Source organism: Asterias rubens, chromosome 6 (genome assembly GCF_902459465.1).
Source record: "Asterias rubens chromosome 6, eAstRub1.3, whole genome shotgun sequence".
Lineage (NCBI taxonomy): Eukaryota > Metazoa > Echinodermata > Asteroidea > Forcipulatida > Asteriidae > Asterias > Asterias rubens.
The window spans coordinates 3,505,921-3,524,534 of NC_047067.1; the positions used below are offsets into that span (position 1 = coordinate 3,505,921).

The 18,614-nt window shown below is 35.6% G+C and overlaps 1 protein-coding gene across 6 annotated transcripts in view; it reads left to right on the plus strand.

Moving 5' to 3' along the window:
• The window catches only part of LOC117291819 (diacylglycerol kinase zeta-like), a 66,018-nt gene that overhangs the window by 9,138 nt on the left and 38,266 nt on the right, over positions 1-18,614 (plus strand). For 2 of the 6 annotated variants that reach the window (XM_033773741.1, XM_033773742.1), the window contains exon 1: positions 15,554-16,590. The exons of 1 other annotated variant lie outside the window; for it this stretch is intronic. In XM_033773741.1, the coding sequence (XP_033629632.1) occupies positions 16,319-16,590 (272 nt within the window). In that variant the 5' untranslated portion in view covers positions 15,554-16,318. Of the gene's footprint in view, positions 1-8,289; positions 8,748-15,551; positions 16,591-18,614 lie in introns of those variants that run through there. 3 more of the 6 variants (XM_033773740.1, XM_033773744.1, XM_033773743.1) reach the window with 3 other exon arrangements.

Sequence of the window (18,614 nt, forward strand, 5' to 3'; positions counted from 1 at the left end):
CAGTTTGTTGGCAAGATCTTTGAGCACTCAATCTCATTGCATGATCCTGTACCTATGCATCACATAGCAGTTCATTCCAAGAAGTGCATGTCAACACAAAACATCATAAAAATAGAAGTTTGCGGGGAAAGAATTGTGCACTTTTATACCAGTAATGCCAGGGCGTGTCCGTCACTGTCACATTCTTCTTTCATCAAGTTTGGTTCACGTGTGCCTTTGTGTCATTTCTGATCAGGTCTTGCAGGACTAGGTGTATTTTATGTGAGAGCTGAATGGTTCTGGTTTAGAAGGCAGTGCTGGACACTATTGGTAATTACTCAAAATAATTATTAGCATAATAAACTTACTTGATAACGAGTAAATGGGGAGATTTTGATGGTGTAAAACATTGTGAGAAACGGCTCCCTCTGATGTAACATAGTTTATGAAAATGAAGTATTTTTACACTAATTTGATTTCAAGACCTCAGAATTTGATTTTGAGGTCTCGAAATCAAGCAACTTTGCGTGACAAGGGTGTTTTTTCTTTCCATTGTTCTCTCACAACTTCAACGACCAATTGAGCTAAAATTTTCACGGGTTTTGTTATTTTATGCATATATGTTGAGATACACTAAGTGAGAAGACTGGTCTTAGACTATTACCAATAGTGTCCAGTGTCTTTAAATGAGAGTCGAATGGTTCTGGTTTAGTCTTCTAATGAAGTGAATCATTTTTGCAACAACAACAAATCTTGATTATTAACAGCTTCGTTTGTTTTATATCTATTGATTTGGTTGATTAACAACCTGTACATGTATGCCCATTTGGCTGTGGCTGCTGCATACTCCAAAGGAGTTGGGACAGTTTCAGATTATGGGTCCTATAAGAAAATGCATAACAAATTTAGCTTTTAAATATGCACCTTTTATTTTTACTATTTACTAGACGGAAGTCATTCCATAAACCATGATTACATTTGTGAGCGCCCCAATCCTAAAACTTACTCAAATTTATATATCTTGTAAAGTCTGACTTAAAGTTACTTCCTGATTACAGTTACGAATCTGGTCAAAAGTATCCCTTGTAAAAAACAAGTTGATTCGGGGGCATATAATTCCATCATAACATTCTATTCATAGAGCACACTAAAAATAGACTAGTATAAGAGAGATGACTCCATTAGACAATAATATTCAAGGTAAACAAGAATGTTGAATTGAAAAGAATTTCACATGATTATTTACAGTAGTTGTTGACTAGAACGTTTACCTTGAATTTCCTCAGTCAAGTCGACTCTTTATCCCAGAAACATTTCCAGAAAAAAAGGGAAAAAAATCTAAATGAATTTAAGAGTAACTGTATTGCAAACTAATCAAATGTAAAGTTATACTTTACAACTCTGAAAGAATATAGGCCTACATGTATATGAGTGAAGAAGCCGCAAAATGAGTGGGATGGTAAGTTAACTTCTTCTGCTGAGCCATTACAAAATTTAACAGCAACCCTGCTAAGGTTTTGATATTTTAGTGTGTGTGTTTTTTTTAATGTGTTTTTTTATTTTATTTTGTACAACTCCAGTCACATTCAAGTTGTCAGACTTCAACAGCTGTAACCTTGGACAATTCTACTTCAGCTGATCCCCCCCCCCAAAAAAAAAAATATGATTTGCTCTTGTAAAGTCTGACTTAATGTTATTTCCTGATTACAGCTACGAATCTGGTCAAAAGTATCCCTTGTAAAAAAAACAAGTTGATTCTGGGGCATATCAATCCATCATAACAAGTCACAACATGTGATCGTCGGTATAGAATCTGATTGGTTGATATTCACCAATTACCTTGACTCACAGACCACAGACAGAGAGAGAGTATTAACAAGGGGTCAGTTGATGTGATGATAAAAGAGAACCGGTGGTATTAAGATTTGCTCAATTACCGCACACTGACGTATATCCTAAGATTAGTTTCATGGAAAGCGTCTCTGTAGCTTTCTAATATTAGATCACTGTACACGTCTTGACCTTAGAGTACTATGTTTGATCAAGACGCTTCTCTATTGGCCACAGGGAATCAATTAGTTGTTTGCTGTGGGGGATCAACTTGCCTATGATCAGTTTTGGAATCCCCAGTTGGTTCATTGAAATAAATTAACTCATTTTTTACAATGCTGTGTGTCGGTAGCATGGCCTTCAAGATGTTTGGCATAACTGGATAACATGATGGTCAGCTACCAAGTATTAATTTTCATATGTTTGTATACCCATTGGTTTACTCCATAATATTATAAAATTGTGTTGTCTTATTTGCACTGGGTGCATATAGTTGAATGTTAACTTGTTTATTTTTTTATCTGGAACCTAATTTATGTTAGAAAACAGCCACAAATGTTATCAATAACATCAAAATATCAAAACATGCGCGTGTTTGTGGATGTCCTATAATTTGCATAATAAATGTAATTAACAAATTAATAATTGTTTCTCTCATTTGGAATGGTTCAGGATTGTAATAAATCATGTGATAATCATAGGCCAACTTCGAATCCACTGGATTTGGCTTTGGATTTGACAATTGCATATACGCGCCCAGGGTTTCAGACGAGAAGACAGAGCCCAAAGCCGAATCCAAAGCCGAAGTCTTGGTTTGGAAAAAGGCCAGAATAAGCGAAGAAGAAGAAAGAAAAACAAATCGAAAACAAATAAATCATAAATTACGACATGCCCATCCCTTCTTGAAAACATTGACAAATTGTAACCCCCCCCCTTCCCTTCAAAAGTTCATGCATGACAAATCATTCTTCAAGTTAGATACACTCACTGAATGGAAGTTGTCACTGATGGCAGCAGTTAGTTTCATCTAGCTATGAACACTTTACTGCAAATTGAGGCTGATGACTGTGTTACCAAAGTAAATAGCCCCCTCTGTTGAGTAAAAGTGGCCAATTGAAACATATTAATTTCATGTACATTACTTCTGTATGCATCAGTATGGTATGCATTAATGGTTTTATTTAACTGAATGCATGAGGTGGTCATGTTAGGTTTAGCTTCATTGTGTAACCTTGAACAACTAATTCTCGTCATCTTAGTTTCGTCGATTCAAATTTTTTTTCCATCATGATGCAGGACTCAAACTACAATTGAAGATTAGTTGAGAACCTATAAACACTTTAATATTCAAAAATTTGTTGTCAAAATCTGATAGGGGCCTATCTGATTCTGATTTACATATCATATTCTTCAAATTAAGAAAAGTATTGCAGGTGTTTTTGAATAATTAATCACTGCACTACATGTACTCATACATTACCAGTGAGAGCATTATCGTTCATGGTTTTTTTCCTGTGGCAAAACTGTGCCCTAAAGTTTGTCCAAATTAATTAATACCGTGCTCTAACTTCTTTACGCTAAGCATTTACATTTCTGACATATTTTCTCTTGCAATTACATTCATTTATGTCAAATTAGTTACTCGAAATTAGTTACTCGTTATCAAATCATCAGTTAGTATTGTGTAGATGAGTGGTCCCCTTCACCATGGTAACCCTAGTATGTGGACCCTCATCGTCCCTGTACCCGGCACCTACATAATTACACAAATAATTTCCCCCTTCTTTTCCCCTTCGTCAGAAAATCAGACATAAGTTAAGCCATACCTGATGATGGGATGATTTGATTTATCTGTTGCTAGCAATTATACGAATGACCCGTAGATATGGAGCGATGTGGTTTCTAGGTGATATATTCCTCATGATGGATTGATAGCTTGGGGGGTTGCATTTTTTTCTTCCTGCAAGTTTAACAAAGCTTGGGCACTTTGCCATTACCAGATCCTGAGTATATGTCACTTTGTGTCCGTACATATTAATCAACCTGAATGTTAATGACTGAAGGGAATGTACAACATTTTGCCTTCTTTCTGATGGGGATGGAGACTGTATTGGAATGGGTTCCAGTTGTAACACAACATATTTTCTTATTTTGTCTTTCAAAATTGTCTGTTTCGTGATTTTAAATTTGTTTACATTTCAGTAGTTGGAGTCCAATAGGAGACTTTCCAACGCTAGGCGGCAGCAGACATACCGGGTAAATTTCCATTGTTTACGTAGTTCTGAACATGCGCATAATTCTGAGAACAATGGATTTACCCGGTAAGTCTGCTGCCCTCTATCGTCCCAGAAAGTCTCCCATTGTAATATTGCAACATAGTTTTACTTTTCATCTTAACAAATTGTCTGTCTCTTAAAAAAATACATTTGTTTACATTTAAAAAGTCACATATCGGGGGAAGCTGATCATTTTAAAGCCTTTCTTAAAGGGTTCAGGTACATTTTGTTGGACACAAAGCACAATGTCCACAGATTTACATTAAACTTACACGGTTTGAAGAAAATGACGGTAGTAAGCTTCCTAAAATAATACTTGCTGAGGTGCTGTAGTTTTTGAGAAAAGTTCCACTGGTAAATATGTTGTACCCATGATAAAATAATTTTCATCCCCTTAGAGAAATACTTCTTAAAAATACTGCATTGCATTATAAATTTGACAATAATTAATTACAGAAGCACCTAGACATGTACCTGTATAAATACCATAATGCCAAGAGGGCTTTATCCCTTTTTCAAAGGCAAATAATTCATTTGTATTTAAATTTATTTGACCTTCAACGCCTCCATGGTTACCCATACTTAGTCTAAGCATCACTTCATTCTTTTCTTCTCATCTGACTTCAAGGCTGCTGTTTATTAACTCTTAACTTGCTAATTGCTATGTTGATATTTACATAACAAAATACAACAATAATAACGATACTAATAATAGCGCTTTGGGGAAAAGCGAGGATAAAGACCCTTGAGATCTAAGTGTACGTGGCTCGACTTGAGGAATTACCGGCACAACTGAATTATCTATCTTTTACATGCTGTGACAAGATGAAAAAATAAAATTAAAATAAATCAGCCAAATTTATGTTTGAAGAACGGTCTGAGATGGTTTACTTTTAAACATAAGATGGTGGAAAGTAAATTATTTAATTTAACTTGATTATTAAATAACAATAAAATACCATTGACAACACTGCCAACAAAACATGAACATCATACAGAGACACCATGTTAAACTGAGGGATTGCTGTAAAGCTTTCTATACAACTTATCAACTTCTAAATACTATTGTTATTTTTGTTTAGTTTTGCAACATGTTGTTAAATTGGTTATAATGCTTGAGACATTTTGAAATATTTTCAGCATGCACCATCAGGCCTTGAAATTAGGTACCCCACAGCAAATTGCCTGAGTCATACCCTTTTGCTGTCAGAGGGAAAAAGTTTCCGTATGGCGCCACCACTTTTTCATTCGCAATAACATAATATAGTATCTAATTTACCTGATTGATATATCCCTTTTTGTAAAAATGAGTGAAAAAGTGGTGGCGCCATACGGAAAGTTATCCGTCAGAGAAATGCTCCTCCCTTCAACATGTTCAAGAACGAAATTCTAGACCTGCACCATTTTGAAGGATAACATCTAGAAACACTACTTAAACAAACACAAGTTAGGTCACAAACAAATTACCACATATTTCCTTGATTGATTTACACTGTCCTTGAATTCCAGTTGTGTCAATTATTCATCTTTTTATTGTTCCATGATCTGTCATGTAATGATGAGCTTGCTCAGATTACTTGTGGTTGCACTTGTGTTATAGTTAGGGTCATCAATTTGGTTTTTGTCAACGCAGTGTTGATTTATTGGCAAAGTTATCAAGTAAGATACAATAAAAGTCAGCTGTGAAAGTTTTAGTAATAAATAAAAGAGTTCTTGGTATTAATGAAAGAAAAAACACCCTTGTCACACCATGGTCACACAAAGTTGTGTGCTTTCAAACGTCAAATTTAGAAATTGAGGTCACAAAATTAATTAGTGGAAAATTACTTCTTTCTTGAAAACTTTGCACTTCAGAGGGAGCTGTTTCTCACAATGTTTTATATTACCAATCTCTCCCCATTACTCGTAATCAAGAAATGTTTTATGGTAATAATTATTTTGAGTAATTACCAATAGTGTCCACTGCCTTTAATTTAAGTGCTGGTTGGAAAGCAAGTGGGTTAAATTTCAACTAGCAAAGTGCATGCTTGTTTATTTTTAAACTGGAGCAGCAGTCAACAAATCCACATTCAAAAAGTGCATATAGCAACTGATATGTGGGGTCATGGACTTCATTTTGATACTGTTGTTGTTTTCATTTAATTGCTTGTACTTTATGATGGTAGTCTGTGTTCTCATTGACTTATATTACTAAATGAATGTACTTGGTTCAAATTAGACAATTTTAATGAGGGCAAATCTATTTCCAAGTAGGACCTGCGTATCAAAACCGTTTTGTAACAACCTCATTCCCAGAGGTGATCGGTCTCCCTGCAGCATTTCCTTTTGAAGCCACACTGCTTGCTCATAACACTTGGTTATTGGTTAATTTAAATGTGCCAATTTTTGGCATATTTTTATTAGCCCTGTGGCTATTCACTCTATGCACGAGCTCAAGTATGTTAGCATGCGAAAAAGGCATCAAGTCTAAGAGCAACTGGTCATCTTTCATTCTTTGATCTTATGTCTAACTGCATGCATTTGAGGGTAAAGATGGATTATTTTTTACCACTGTGGGGACAAAATACTTGCATTTTGACGCGTGCGCCTCAAGCGTCCTACAAGCACCCCTGACATACAAGCCCTCAAATAATAGACCCTTCCCATGAAATATGTAAATTGCACATAGCGCGTTCGCACTTACATTTGGGGTGGGGGATGTTGCCAATTAGTATTGCAAAATGACCTGTTTATCCTTGACATAAATGGTGCATAATTTAAGAATAAATATTGTCGACAGGCGCTAAAACATAATTGTTATGGTTCAGTAAATAATAATAATAAGTTCTTAGTGATTAAAATGTTTGTTCATAAACATTCCTCCCCTTTCTCCTGTGGAGATTGTGCCATTGTCTTAATGAAGGCAGCACTGTTTCAGTTGTCAGGTCATAGCTCAAATCCTCTGAAGAAATTAGAAGAAAAAAACCTGACAAATTGATTTTTGGCCATTTTCAATGTTGTTGCAATTACACGTCTGTGTATTTGGTGAATTCCGGGTTTCTCCAAAACATTTCTTTTAAATTTATTCAAATAGGGAACACTTGTGTCACAAGCTTTGATGCAACTAGGTCACACATGTCCCATTTGTTGCAAAGCTGGAATATTTTAATCTCCATATATGTGAATTAATGTTTAATAAGCAAGGTCTGCATTTTACGCCCTGTATAATTTGTCTATCTTTTTTAGTCATTACCTATTTATTTATGAGCAAGATTTATTTTTAATTTATTTTACAATATGTTGGTATGGGCAATATGGTACATTGTCAACCCAACACACCATGTTATTCCTTTTAAATTAATTCAAGACCACTTGTAACCCACTAATAATTGGCAACTATTTTAATGTCAACAAACTATTCTTTTGTCAAAACGGTATTTATGATCAGATTTTGCCCCAAATTAAAATCCAATTTGTCATGTTTGCTCTGTGGCAACAAAGAACCTCAGTAAATTTCAGAATGTAAGAATACCGTTGAGATATATTCTTCTTATCTCCATAGTTCTCATTCTCCCCTCAAATATTTAACAACAAATTCATTGTTGAATTTAAAGAGAGTACATTGCTGAACATTTAACTGATGCAGCTTTCTCAATATTAAACGGACTGGCCACAATTCATGAATGCAAATATTAATTTAATTTTGATACTCTGCATGTGCCATACGCCTGACATGCTCTTCAGTATCTGAGTGACAGTTGGATTACAGCATGCCGCATCTAGTCAGCATAACCTGTGCACTGAATCAACACTAAAGGATGCCATTATTACAATTTTGCCGTCTTCGAGCCGTTGCCTTGTACATGAGCAGCAGTGCTACATTTACATGCACACTGTACATGGTATCGGACTGGGGTATAATGTATGTGCAAGTACATGTGCTGTTGGTTGGGCTGGCGTGGTTGGCTTCATGGTGGACATGACCTCATAGGGGTCATATTCAATTTAGGATGAATTAATTATGACTGTACTGAGGGAGACTTAATTAAAAGTGTTTACTGAGGAGATGATGTCAGAAGCTTCAGGATGCGTGATGTTGTGTTTCTATCTTCCGCACTAAAGACCATCTTTTGTTTTTGTTATTAATTTTTTGTTTTTTCTAAGCGCTTGTGTGTAACAGTGCTTAGATGAGTCCCGGCATTGCCTGTCAGGGTGTGCTTTTTGTCTACGCTGTGTATACTAACAGTGGAGTACGCTGTGCGTAGTCTGACTGCTAACTGCAAGTTTATTGTTATCACAGTGTGTGCGGGCACCACCGACGGAGAAACTTTGACACGTGTGGATGAGATCAAAGAATGATATCCGTTGAGATCAAGGAAGATTTACAGAAATCAGCGAATTCGGATGTGCAGTACGCCATTGGGGAATTATAGCAAAGAGTTTCAACAACTGGCAGTGTTAATTGTGGAGCCCATTTCGGTATCTTGTTCTTTGAGCATCCTGTTCATACAGCGCTACATTGTGAGGTTTTGTGTTGATAAAACAGATTTGTTTGCAGAGTCAGTGGGAGGAGTCAACCTCGAGCACGGAATAGCAAAGGCTAGCTTTAATACTAATCTTCTGTGTATAAAATAGGCCAAAATAGTTATTTTGAAGGGTTTTTGTTTTTACCCTGGTGTACATGTAAGTAAGTTAGCATAGGTTTATTTTGTTCTTCTTTTCTAAAACAAAGGTTTTCATTTTATTTGTCAGTTGAAATTCATCGTAATTTCCAGAACCTGTATGATGGACACTGTGAGGAAAATCCAGCAATTTGTTACTTTGTTTTGTAATTTGATTTGGGTGATCTCTACAATTAGATCGAAGGTGGCTATAAACGACTATGACAAAATTGCATTTTATTGTTCCATAATTAGCGGTGCAATCATTTAAAGTGTATTTTAATAAGTTAAATCAATTAGTTCCACACAGGTCACTGCACCAATCAATAACTAGATACTTGCAATCTCATTTGTGTAATTGTTGAGTTCGGCCATATGAATTTGCTGACTTTTCAAAACAACTTACAGCCAGGATATGAGAAATGATATTGAGCTGTTTTTTTCTTCTTTTTTTCTTTTTTCTTAGAGTGATTTATTCTTACATTCATCGGTGAATCATTTACACTGAAATTATTACCATGGCAATAAATATAACGTTAAAGTCATCTGGAAATAGAATTTTTTTTCTTTCTAACATAAGAGTATATGCTTACGAACAAACAAAACAATTTTTTTAGTAATTGTTTGTCACGATTTATATGTTAAAAAAATATATAAAGTTGTTTGGTGGGCTGACTCCGCCTACCCCTTTTGTGACGTCAATCGAGGCAGACTTTGCCTGCAATGCGTATAGTAAACACACGTGCAAAGTACATGTAAATTTTGAAACGTACATGTACTTTGCAATTGTGTTTACTCTACGCATTACAGGCAAAGTCTGCCTCGATTGACGTCACGAACAGCGCCCTCTCGGGTTGGGGTCTACTCTTAAATTTGTAAATAAAATAAGAACTGATTTTTTAAAACCTTAGCTAACTGTTTATTCACATTCCACTCATCAAAACACATATATTAGTGACAAAAGCTTTATTTTGAAAAAATACCACTTCCAGGTGACTTTAAGGGTTTTTCAAGTATGTGCATTGTATTTGCATAGCCTACTCATAAGGTTTAGTAAGTTTGGATTGTGGAGGAAGGAAATTTATAGTTCTTTGTTTCGGTGAATGACTATTCATTTGAATGAACTCAAGAAACTTTGGATACTAAATTTTATCATAGGATGGAAAATGTCCTCTTTTTTTCATTTATGGACTTCATAGGTATATTTTAATGATATTTTGCTTGCCACCACACTACCATTTTAATGTCAACATTTCATGCATTTCAGGAGTTTGTAAGTTCATAACAGACTCAAAGCAAATTCAACTTTTCTAATGGGACTTTTATTTTCATCCAAAACACCAGTCATTGAGTTTGTGCTTCACATATAGCTGCAGTTAGTTCTTAGAAATGCCAGGTACATTTATTTTGGGAAACATTTTGTTCAGAAATTTAATGGAAATGCTCCTAACATTAGGCTAAGATATTTGCACCCATTATTCATCCATAGTCCTACATTTGGTCATATGTCCATGTCATTTGGGGGATTTGTGAGATACACCAAACTAAGAAATATCAAGCCTCACACAGTTGTTGCCCCAAACAGTTCATGTGTCACCTTGTGAACAAAGGGAAATTTACTAGAGCAGGACTTGAACCCACAACCTCCGTATTAAAGGAACTCGTTGCCTTCGCATATAAAAAGCGTTTGTAACCATTTGTTATAAAATGCATGTGGTTGGAAAGATGTTTCAAAAGTAGAATACATTGAAGCCCACAAATTTGCCTCAGAATTGCGAGGTTTTCCTTTTACTTTGGGAACTAACACGGTCAGCCATTTATGAGAGTCAAAAAATTGACTCCCGTAAATGGCAAATCTGAAAGCACAACTTCTTGTGACAAGGGTGTTTTTTCTTTCAATATTATCTCCCAACTTTGTTGACCGATTGAGCTCAAACTTTCACAGGTTTGTTATTTTATGCATATGTTGAGATACACCAAGTGAGAAGACTGGTCTTTGACAATTACCATTAGTATCCAGGGTCTTTAAAACATCTTTCCAACCATGCATTTTATAACAAACGGTTACAAACGCTTTTCAAAGACCAACCCGACTGGTTCAAGGCAACATGTTCCCCATGCTGATGCTCCCCCAAATGAGCTATCTAGCCCTTCATTGGCAGTTTCCCTAGTTTGTCAATTTCAGGGTGCCAATCAGAATTGTGCCAGTTGAAAGGCTTCAGACAGACACTCCCTTAAAAAAATATACTAGCACACAAAGTAGGGAGACAGCCAACATAGGGCCATAGCTCAGTTGGTAGAGTTCCGGCACATTAGTCCAGAGAATACTGGTTCAAGTCTCGCTGAAGTCAATTTTTCTTTGTTTAACCCCAATTTTTTGGGGGGAAATATTATTCGGTCAGTTTCCCTTGTGGTTTATTACTTGATCCACCTTTTTCTGCGGTGATCCCCGTAAATACAGTATTTTAAGCTTGTGTTTCTGTTAAGTGGACTTTACAGAATATAGCGAGTGCATCAAGACAAGGACTAAAAAATCCCAAGACGTCCCTTTCTATTATGATCTTTCTGAGGATTTTATTTGGGACAAATAATGTCTTGAGAGAGTGCACGATGCATGGTTTTTAATGGAGAGCTGATGCCTTGTGGCACTGTGTTTCTGTCTTAATATTTAGGTACGTGCACCAGAGCTGTTAAAGGCATCATCAATATATTCCCAATCCACTTATCAATGCCTTAGGGAGGTCATAAAATACAGACTTACAGGAGGCCTTACTCCTCTGGTTCAATGTCTTAGAATCTATCCATACTAGGCCAATACAAATATGTATTTCAGGTAATTTTTTTCTTTTCTTTTTAAGTTGACTAAGTGCAAAGGAACTAAGAGACACATGTGTTGTACAGTCACAGTGCCGATGTAGGGTATAGAATCTGATGTTGTTTGGAAATCTCCTGTGGACTAAACACTCTCAGCAACCAAGTATTTTTTACCCCCATTTTTCCCCCTTCTTTTGTTGAACATCTTAAAGATTGTCTTTAATTTAATAGATTTCAGTGATCAAAATCTGGTGATAAATGAGTTCTAAATATCTTTTGTAAGAATTAAGATATACAATTTTGTCCCTCTCACAAGTCACAATTTTTTTCAAATTGGTGTTTATATAAACTATTAATAATACTCATTACTGTTAAAATTGTCAGCAATTAGTGTCAGTGCCTAATCAGCAATGGTTTCGAAATTACACTAATTAGTCAGAAACGACATATTAATAGAATTCCAGTTTGTACTTCCACGAAGTGACCTATCTTGATACGTCACTTTACCACTGATACAAACCACTACAGCACAGTTCAGGTGCGCATGTTTGACATTTGCTTTTAATGAAGTGAACTATCCCGATAGGTCTAAAAAAACAATGTGTTTGTAAACAATGTCTGCGGGCAAAACCTTTTTTTTTTTTATACAAAGTGCCATTATGTTTACGAGGTATTTACTGATATTACACTTGCAGGAGTGAAACATGCATTGACAATTATATAGGAATAAAGTAGTCAGCTTTATTTTTGTCTTGGGACCAGACTATTTTCCCTCAGATAGAATATGTGGATGGATGGAAAACGTTGTGTTTTAGAAACGTTTTTCCACTGTAGCAGTTTTTACCAGATGTTGAAACCTACATACAGAAGGTTTTGTTTGAACACTTTATTTTTCATGAACTTCTAATAAATGATTAGAAAGTACATGTATTTGAAACCTTGAATCGATTGTGGTAATTACAGGGAGCTCAACTTGCTTTTTATTTTATATGGATTTTTTGGTTAGTAGAAAGCAGACCTATGTCAATACCTCAGCTCGTGCTTACTCTCTCATGCGGGGTTCAATCTTCAATCTACCAAAGAAACAATTATTTGATATGGTTAAAAATAGACCTTTACTGTATACTGTTACATGATTCTTGGGCCACTGGTCGTGGTAATTATTGAAGGCTGTATTGAGTAGTGATTTGTACTCTTTCTATCCGCTCTGTATCGGATTCCACTTTTATTAAATTCTGAGCAGACTGAGATTTTTTGTTAGAATCGCTATCTTCTTATAGGGGAGGTATACGTTTAGTAATCACTCTTAAAATTAGTGGCAATAAAAACTAAGTTGGCTAGAAATACAGCAGCTTTTGACAGTATAAGGAATTTATTTAAGAATCATTTCACTTCAAAGAGATTTTACACAGTTTTAAAATGAGATTATACACTTGTAGTTTTTCCACCCATTTTCATAAGGAATCTTATGCATCTGAATTTGACATTGAAGGTCCTTTTTAAAAACTTCCAGTAAGTTGACCAACCATTTCAAATAAATCAATTGCATCGGTCTTGTACATTGCTGCTTATAACTAAAATTGCAAAATTTAATAATCTTTCTGTGTGAAACTAACTTTGCAAAATACGTCTAAAAAATGAGATAGGAAGAGAAATGACCAGATATCATTTTGGAAAATCTGAAACAGGAAGAACGTTAAATATATTAAGTGATCAATTTTTACACACCTGTCTGGGTGATTTTTCAGGTATTTAAGAGACTTTGTCAGATTTCTAAACAAACAACTTGAACTAAAACTAGACACCTGCTATCGGTAATGCAAAGTCATGTAGAAGCATACATGTACCTAAAGAATGAAACCGTAGAACATGTGTGCGTACCGAGAGGGAAAATGAGACATAGTAACACAAGCTTCTTTTAATCTTGACGTAAAACTTGGAATTTAAGGAAAATCAGAATTTGACCAAAGGTTTTAAGTGATTTCTCTGTCCACTTCCAATCAGGTTAAAAGTTATTTCAGCTGTTTTTGAAACTAAACCTTAAGTTGAGTTTGCGGCTAAAAGGTTTATTACCTTTTTGTATATATATATATTTGTTTATGCCTACTAATATTACAAAAAAGTGAGAAATTATTTTGAGGCAAAATTTTGACTTATGTTAAACTGCTTCCATAGAGGACCATCATTCTTCGTTAAAGGGTTTGGGTACTTTTTGTAAGACACAAAACACATTACATTAAACTACGCGGTTTAACGATTATGAAAGTAGAAAGGGTCCCATAAAGTTTTACTTGCTGAGGTGCTGTAGTTTTTGAGAAGTGAGTCGAACAATCTCACAAAATAATTTTGTCTCAATGAGACAAAAATTATTTTAGCTTGTGCGACAGATTTATGGGACTCTCCAAAAAGCACTGCTCCCTGATTTTCACTGTTTTTTCCCCACAAAAACTTGATGACTATTGAAGCTGAAGTTTCTACAGGTATATATCTCATTCACAGTGAGTAGGGAGTCATGTCATGGCCTAAAACTTGATCTACAAAAGGTATCACAACCCTTTTAAGCACAAGAATTAATGGGAATTTAGTTCCGTTTCTTTTACAGCTTAATAGAATCAGGAGAGATTCTTTCAGGGTCATCTGACTATCCTCTAGGTGTTTCTTTCTTTCTTTATTTATTATGGATGGGATGGATGCAAAGATATTACTTAATGATTGATACTTTTCAAAAGCTCCTTAATCCAAAGCTCATAGACAGAGCAGTAGGTCACCAACAACTTCCTCAAATTGACAAAGCGTTACTTTATCAACCTTGTCTTAATGCCACATCCGGGTAAACAAGACGAAAATAAAAAATATGACTATTTTAAGAACTGGCCTCACAATTGTTCGCTTGTTTACATTCATGCCTTTCTTTGAACGTTGCTCTGGAGAAGAAATGTTGGCCACTAATACAAATTACCTGTCTATTTCTCACCGTGATTGTCTCGCTATGTATGGCGGGCGCTCTAAAAATAGAGCGGAAATTACTCTCTCTCCCTTCTCTGTTTGTCAAATTCAGCCAGTGGAAGTCAAGTGCTATTTTGGGAAACAAATGAAATGATTTGTGTTGTGGTTTTGACGTTTTTGACATGGACTTGTATTTTTCTAGTCGTATGGAGAACATTTTTGTGTCACTTATGAGGAAAGAGTGAATTTAATCTAGCGGATCAGAGTGTTATGTTGCAATCTTGCAGTTCCTTCCTCAATGCAGTCGCCATATTTGCACGATCAATTTTTTCCCGTATTTTCTTTGGATATTGGTCTTTGATTTTTTTTGTATCATATTTTAAATTCTCTGACTTTGGACAAATATTGACTCAGTTAAAGGGAATCAATCAAGATTCCGGTCTGAAGTAGTAGTGTGTAGATCTTGCAAGTATGTGAGGAATTGCTGTATTTTTGTTTTGTCAAGTCAGTGAGACGCTCAGTTATTTTTATACTGTATGTCAGCCCGCTGGCAAATTCTTTCTGTAGTTGTGTTGATACTCTGGGACCTTTTGACCGCCTGAAGGAAATGAAAACAACGAATAACAACAATTAAAAATGGGAAATAAAACCATGAGACTTACAAAGATTGTCAGATTTGATGATTGCTTAATATTTCATGATATTACACAATTAGCCAACTTGAAACATTGATAATCTTGTGATGCAATGTTAATTACAAACAGCTTCGTCCAGAAATTAAACTATACTCTTTTTAAAAACTACCAAAAACTCGTATTTGATATACGAGCGATCAGCTTTTTCTCTCTGTTTTTGAATGAAGACGTCACAAATTTCTGTTTGTAAAATAATGTATTTCTTTTAATTAGTTCCTTGTTCTGTTGGACACTGTATGGCACAATTACATGTATCATACATGAAAGTTTTTCTTACATTTTACCAGTGGGGTTTAGTTTTCTTGTTCCCCAGAAATTTGTTCACAAACTGGCTAGGGAAAGTGAAGTAATGAAATATGTGCAGTTTCCTGTGATTTCATTTAATTAGTTCCTTGTTCTGTTGGACACTGTATGGCACAATTACATGTATCATACATGAAAGTTTTTCTTATATTTTACCAGTGGGGTTTAGTTTCCTTGTTTCCCAGAAATTTGTTCACAAACTGGCTAGGGAAAGTGAAGTAATGAAATATATGTGCAGTTTCCTGTGATGCTTTGAATCTTAAACTAGGATAGTCCCTTTATTGAAGCGGAATTATTCCACACTTATGAATTACTTTAAAGCACCAATAATCGAATGATCTGATATAGTGTGGGAGATAATCATCAGTAGAATATAAAACATCTCTAGTTAATCACATTGTTCACATTCTTCTTCACATGGGAGAAGAATTCCATTGATTTGGCATTTAACACAATGGAGATCACGAACTTAACCCCATGATTACGATCTTTCAAAACAGACGTCATCACCCGAGCCAGGATCTAGAGTAAGATGTCTTTATAGCATGCAGTGAAAACCTGGCAAGATCCCCCCCACTGGTTACCTTGGTAACAACATGTGATGTTCAAATTCAGCAGATCGGGGGATGGCACTGAGAAATCTTGTTTGCTTTCCGGCATTGATTAATGTTCTAAAGAAATAGCAGAAATACTTCATGTTTGATTTCATCATTTGTGTTTGGGGCTATCAACTACTACAACAACTGTATGCCTTTGCATTATACCTGGTAATTCTATATGTTTCCTGAGTGTGTCGTTTGATGACACTGTATTTGAACACATGTTCTGCTGATTTATGTTGCCTTCGTCTGACCGTACTTGCGCAAAAAGCTCACCTTTTGATCGGATGTCAACAATTCGTGCCAAAGAAAACCGTGCTGCCAACAAGATGGCTCGTCGCAGCAGCTATTTCATGAAGCGAATGAAGCCACGATCTCATTCCTTGGATTTAACTGTACTACAACGTTCTGGGATACCCATTGCATCTGTCCATCGAGACGCGGATAGTGACGCTGAGACAGACATAAGATTTTCTTCTGGCCTGCCTCACCGACCAGATAGTTTTAAGTAGGTTGCATAAGATATTTTTCTATTTACTATGTTTGCATGTACGTTACTTATTTAGCGACCTTTCATCTTTGTGCAACCATCACCATAGGCCAGGTTATGGCTAATATTATTGAGGTTTTTTTTCTTCTTTCCTTTTTTACTAAAAATGTGTAGATAAATAATACAAACTTGATTTTGTAATAGAATAGAAACAGTTCGTCGGCTCTGTGCTATAAGGTCAGTAATTGAAATTTCTTACTCGTAAAGATCGAAAGGTCATAAAATGAAAAATGCATTTAAATAGAAGGGGAAAAAACAAAATCAACAATAAAATGTGTCACTTAAAAAATGAGTGTTCAATACTTTGAAGACCTCTCTTTCTCAATAAACCTTATTTACCAATATTATCAGGAGCTCCAAAATATACTAATATTAAAATGCAATGACCTTATATACATCTGAGCAGATGAGTTGATGTATGTTTGGGAAACAGGAATTCCTGACTTAGCCTTTCGTTTGAACTTTTTGGTTGAGTTGACTTTCTGGCTGATGGCATTTGGGTTTTACAGGCTGCTTGTGGCCAGCTGTGGACGAACTCTGTAGGGTTAATACACCTTAATCATGTCTTAAGTGAAAGACAAACCATCCTTGTCAGTTGAGTGTTGATTGAAAGACTTGACAACTCAGATCGATTTGTTAGCTTTTAGTCGTCTTTTAAGTGATGTCATATTGCATTGGAGACAGCAGAGTATGTTTGAAGTTTGCCTGCAGTCATTGAGCAAGTTCTTTGTCTTCTTACACCTCAGTTAAGAATTAAGTAAAATCTTGCCAGTGAGATTCATTGTAATTTTATACACAACAGAGATTTATACCATCAACTTATACGATCATTTTGTAAGTCATGAAATATTGCATTGGGAAGGGAACAATATGATTTCATTTTGCCTGCCGGATTTGTAGCTTGCTTTAAGAAAATGTTAAGATTTATCTTAAAATAGGTTGTCTGTATCCGATGGTGATTTGTGCTGTGAAGTCACATTCTGCTCATCAATTAATAACTGATGTGAAGGATGAAAAGATTTTGGATTGAATTGAATTGAAAGAGTTGTGATGAGGTCTTATATGGCCATTTAAAACCAAGGGGGGGGGTCATGGCAGTGTAATGGACGTGACAGTCCTTAATTGCATGTCATGACCCTGCAAGCTTTTAAATGGTTGCTTAGAACCGAGTATTTCATCCCTATTCATTTTCAATACCCTATTTGTTCAAAAGCAGAAAAAGAAAGGATTTTTTTTTTTTTTTTTTTACTTTTTCAACTTCTGTCCTCTGGCTGTTTTGCCAATGGTCAAATTTCTAGTGATGCCCATGGGCACATTCTTACAGATTTTACACTGAGATCTGTATCTGTTGATGGTGTTGTATGCATTATTAGCTCTGGCATAAGCTTGCATCATTTTGGGGGTACTCTTAGGTACCCATTATTTACATTTCTTTAATGTGTGAAGGAATAAAGTTATGCACTTTTATGTTCCAAACGTTGAAAATACGGCGGACCTGCACAGTCTATGCATGTTATAACGCCCTAATGTGTATAACCAAGGATCCGTGGCATAATCTTGTAACACCAAACTGCACATCCCTATGACAGCCAGTTACACATAACCCTCTGGGGGATGGTGAAAGTGTAAAATGTAAAATACACTGAACGTGGTAATCAGCAGGTATCTAAAAAGAAGGGGACAATCCACATGCTCCAAATGCTCATTCAGGGTGATCGATATTTCCCTGGAGCCCGTTAAGTCTATTTAGCTAAACCTTACTGGAAAGCAAATTTTCTGCTTCCTATAGCAGAAAAGATCTACTCAAGTGAATCAAAATAAAGCGATCCTTTATAACAGTTGGGGCTGCATGAGGATACATATATCGGCGAAATATCCTGTCTTTTAAAAAAAAGTAAGGAGGAGGTGCCTTTTCCTTCTTCACAAAATTGCCGGCCGATGGCTGTAAAAAATAAAAAAAACAAATTGCCTGAGATCATTAG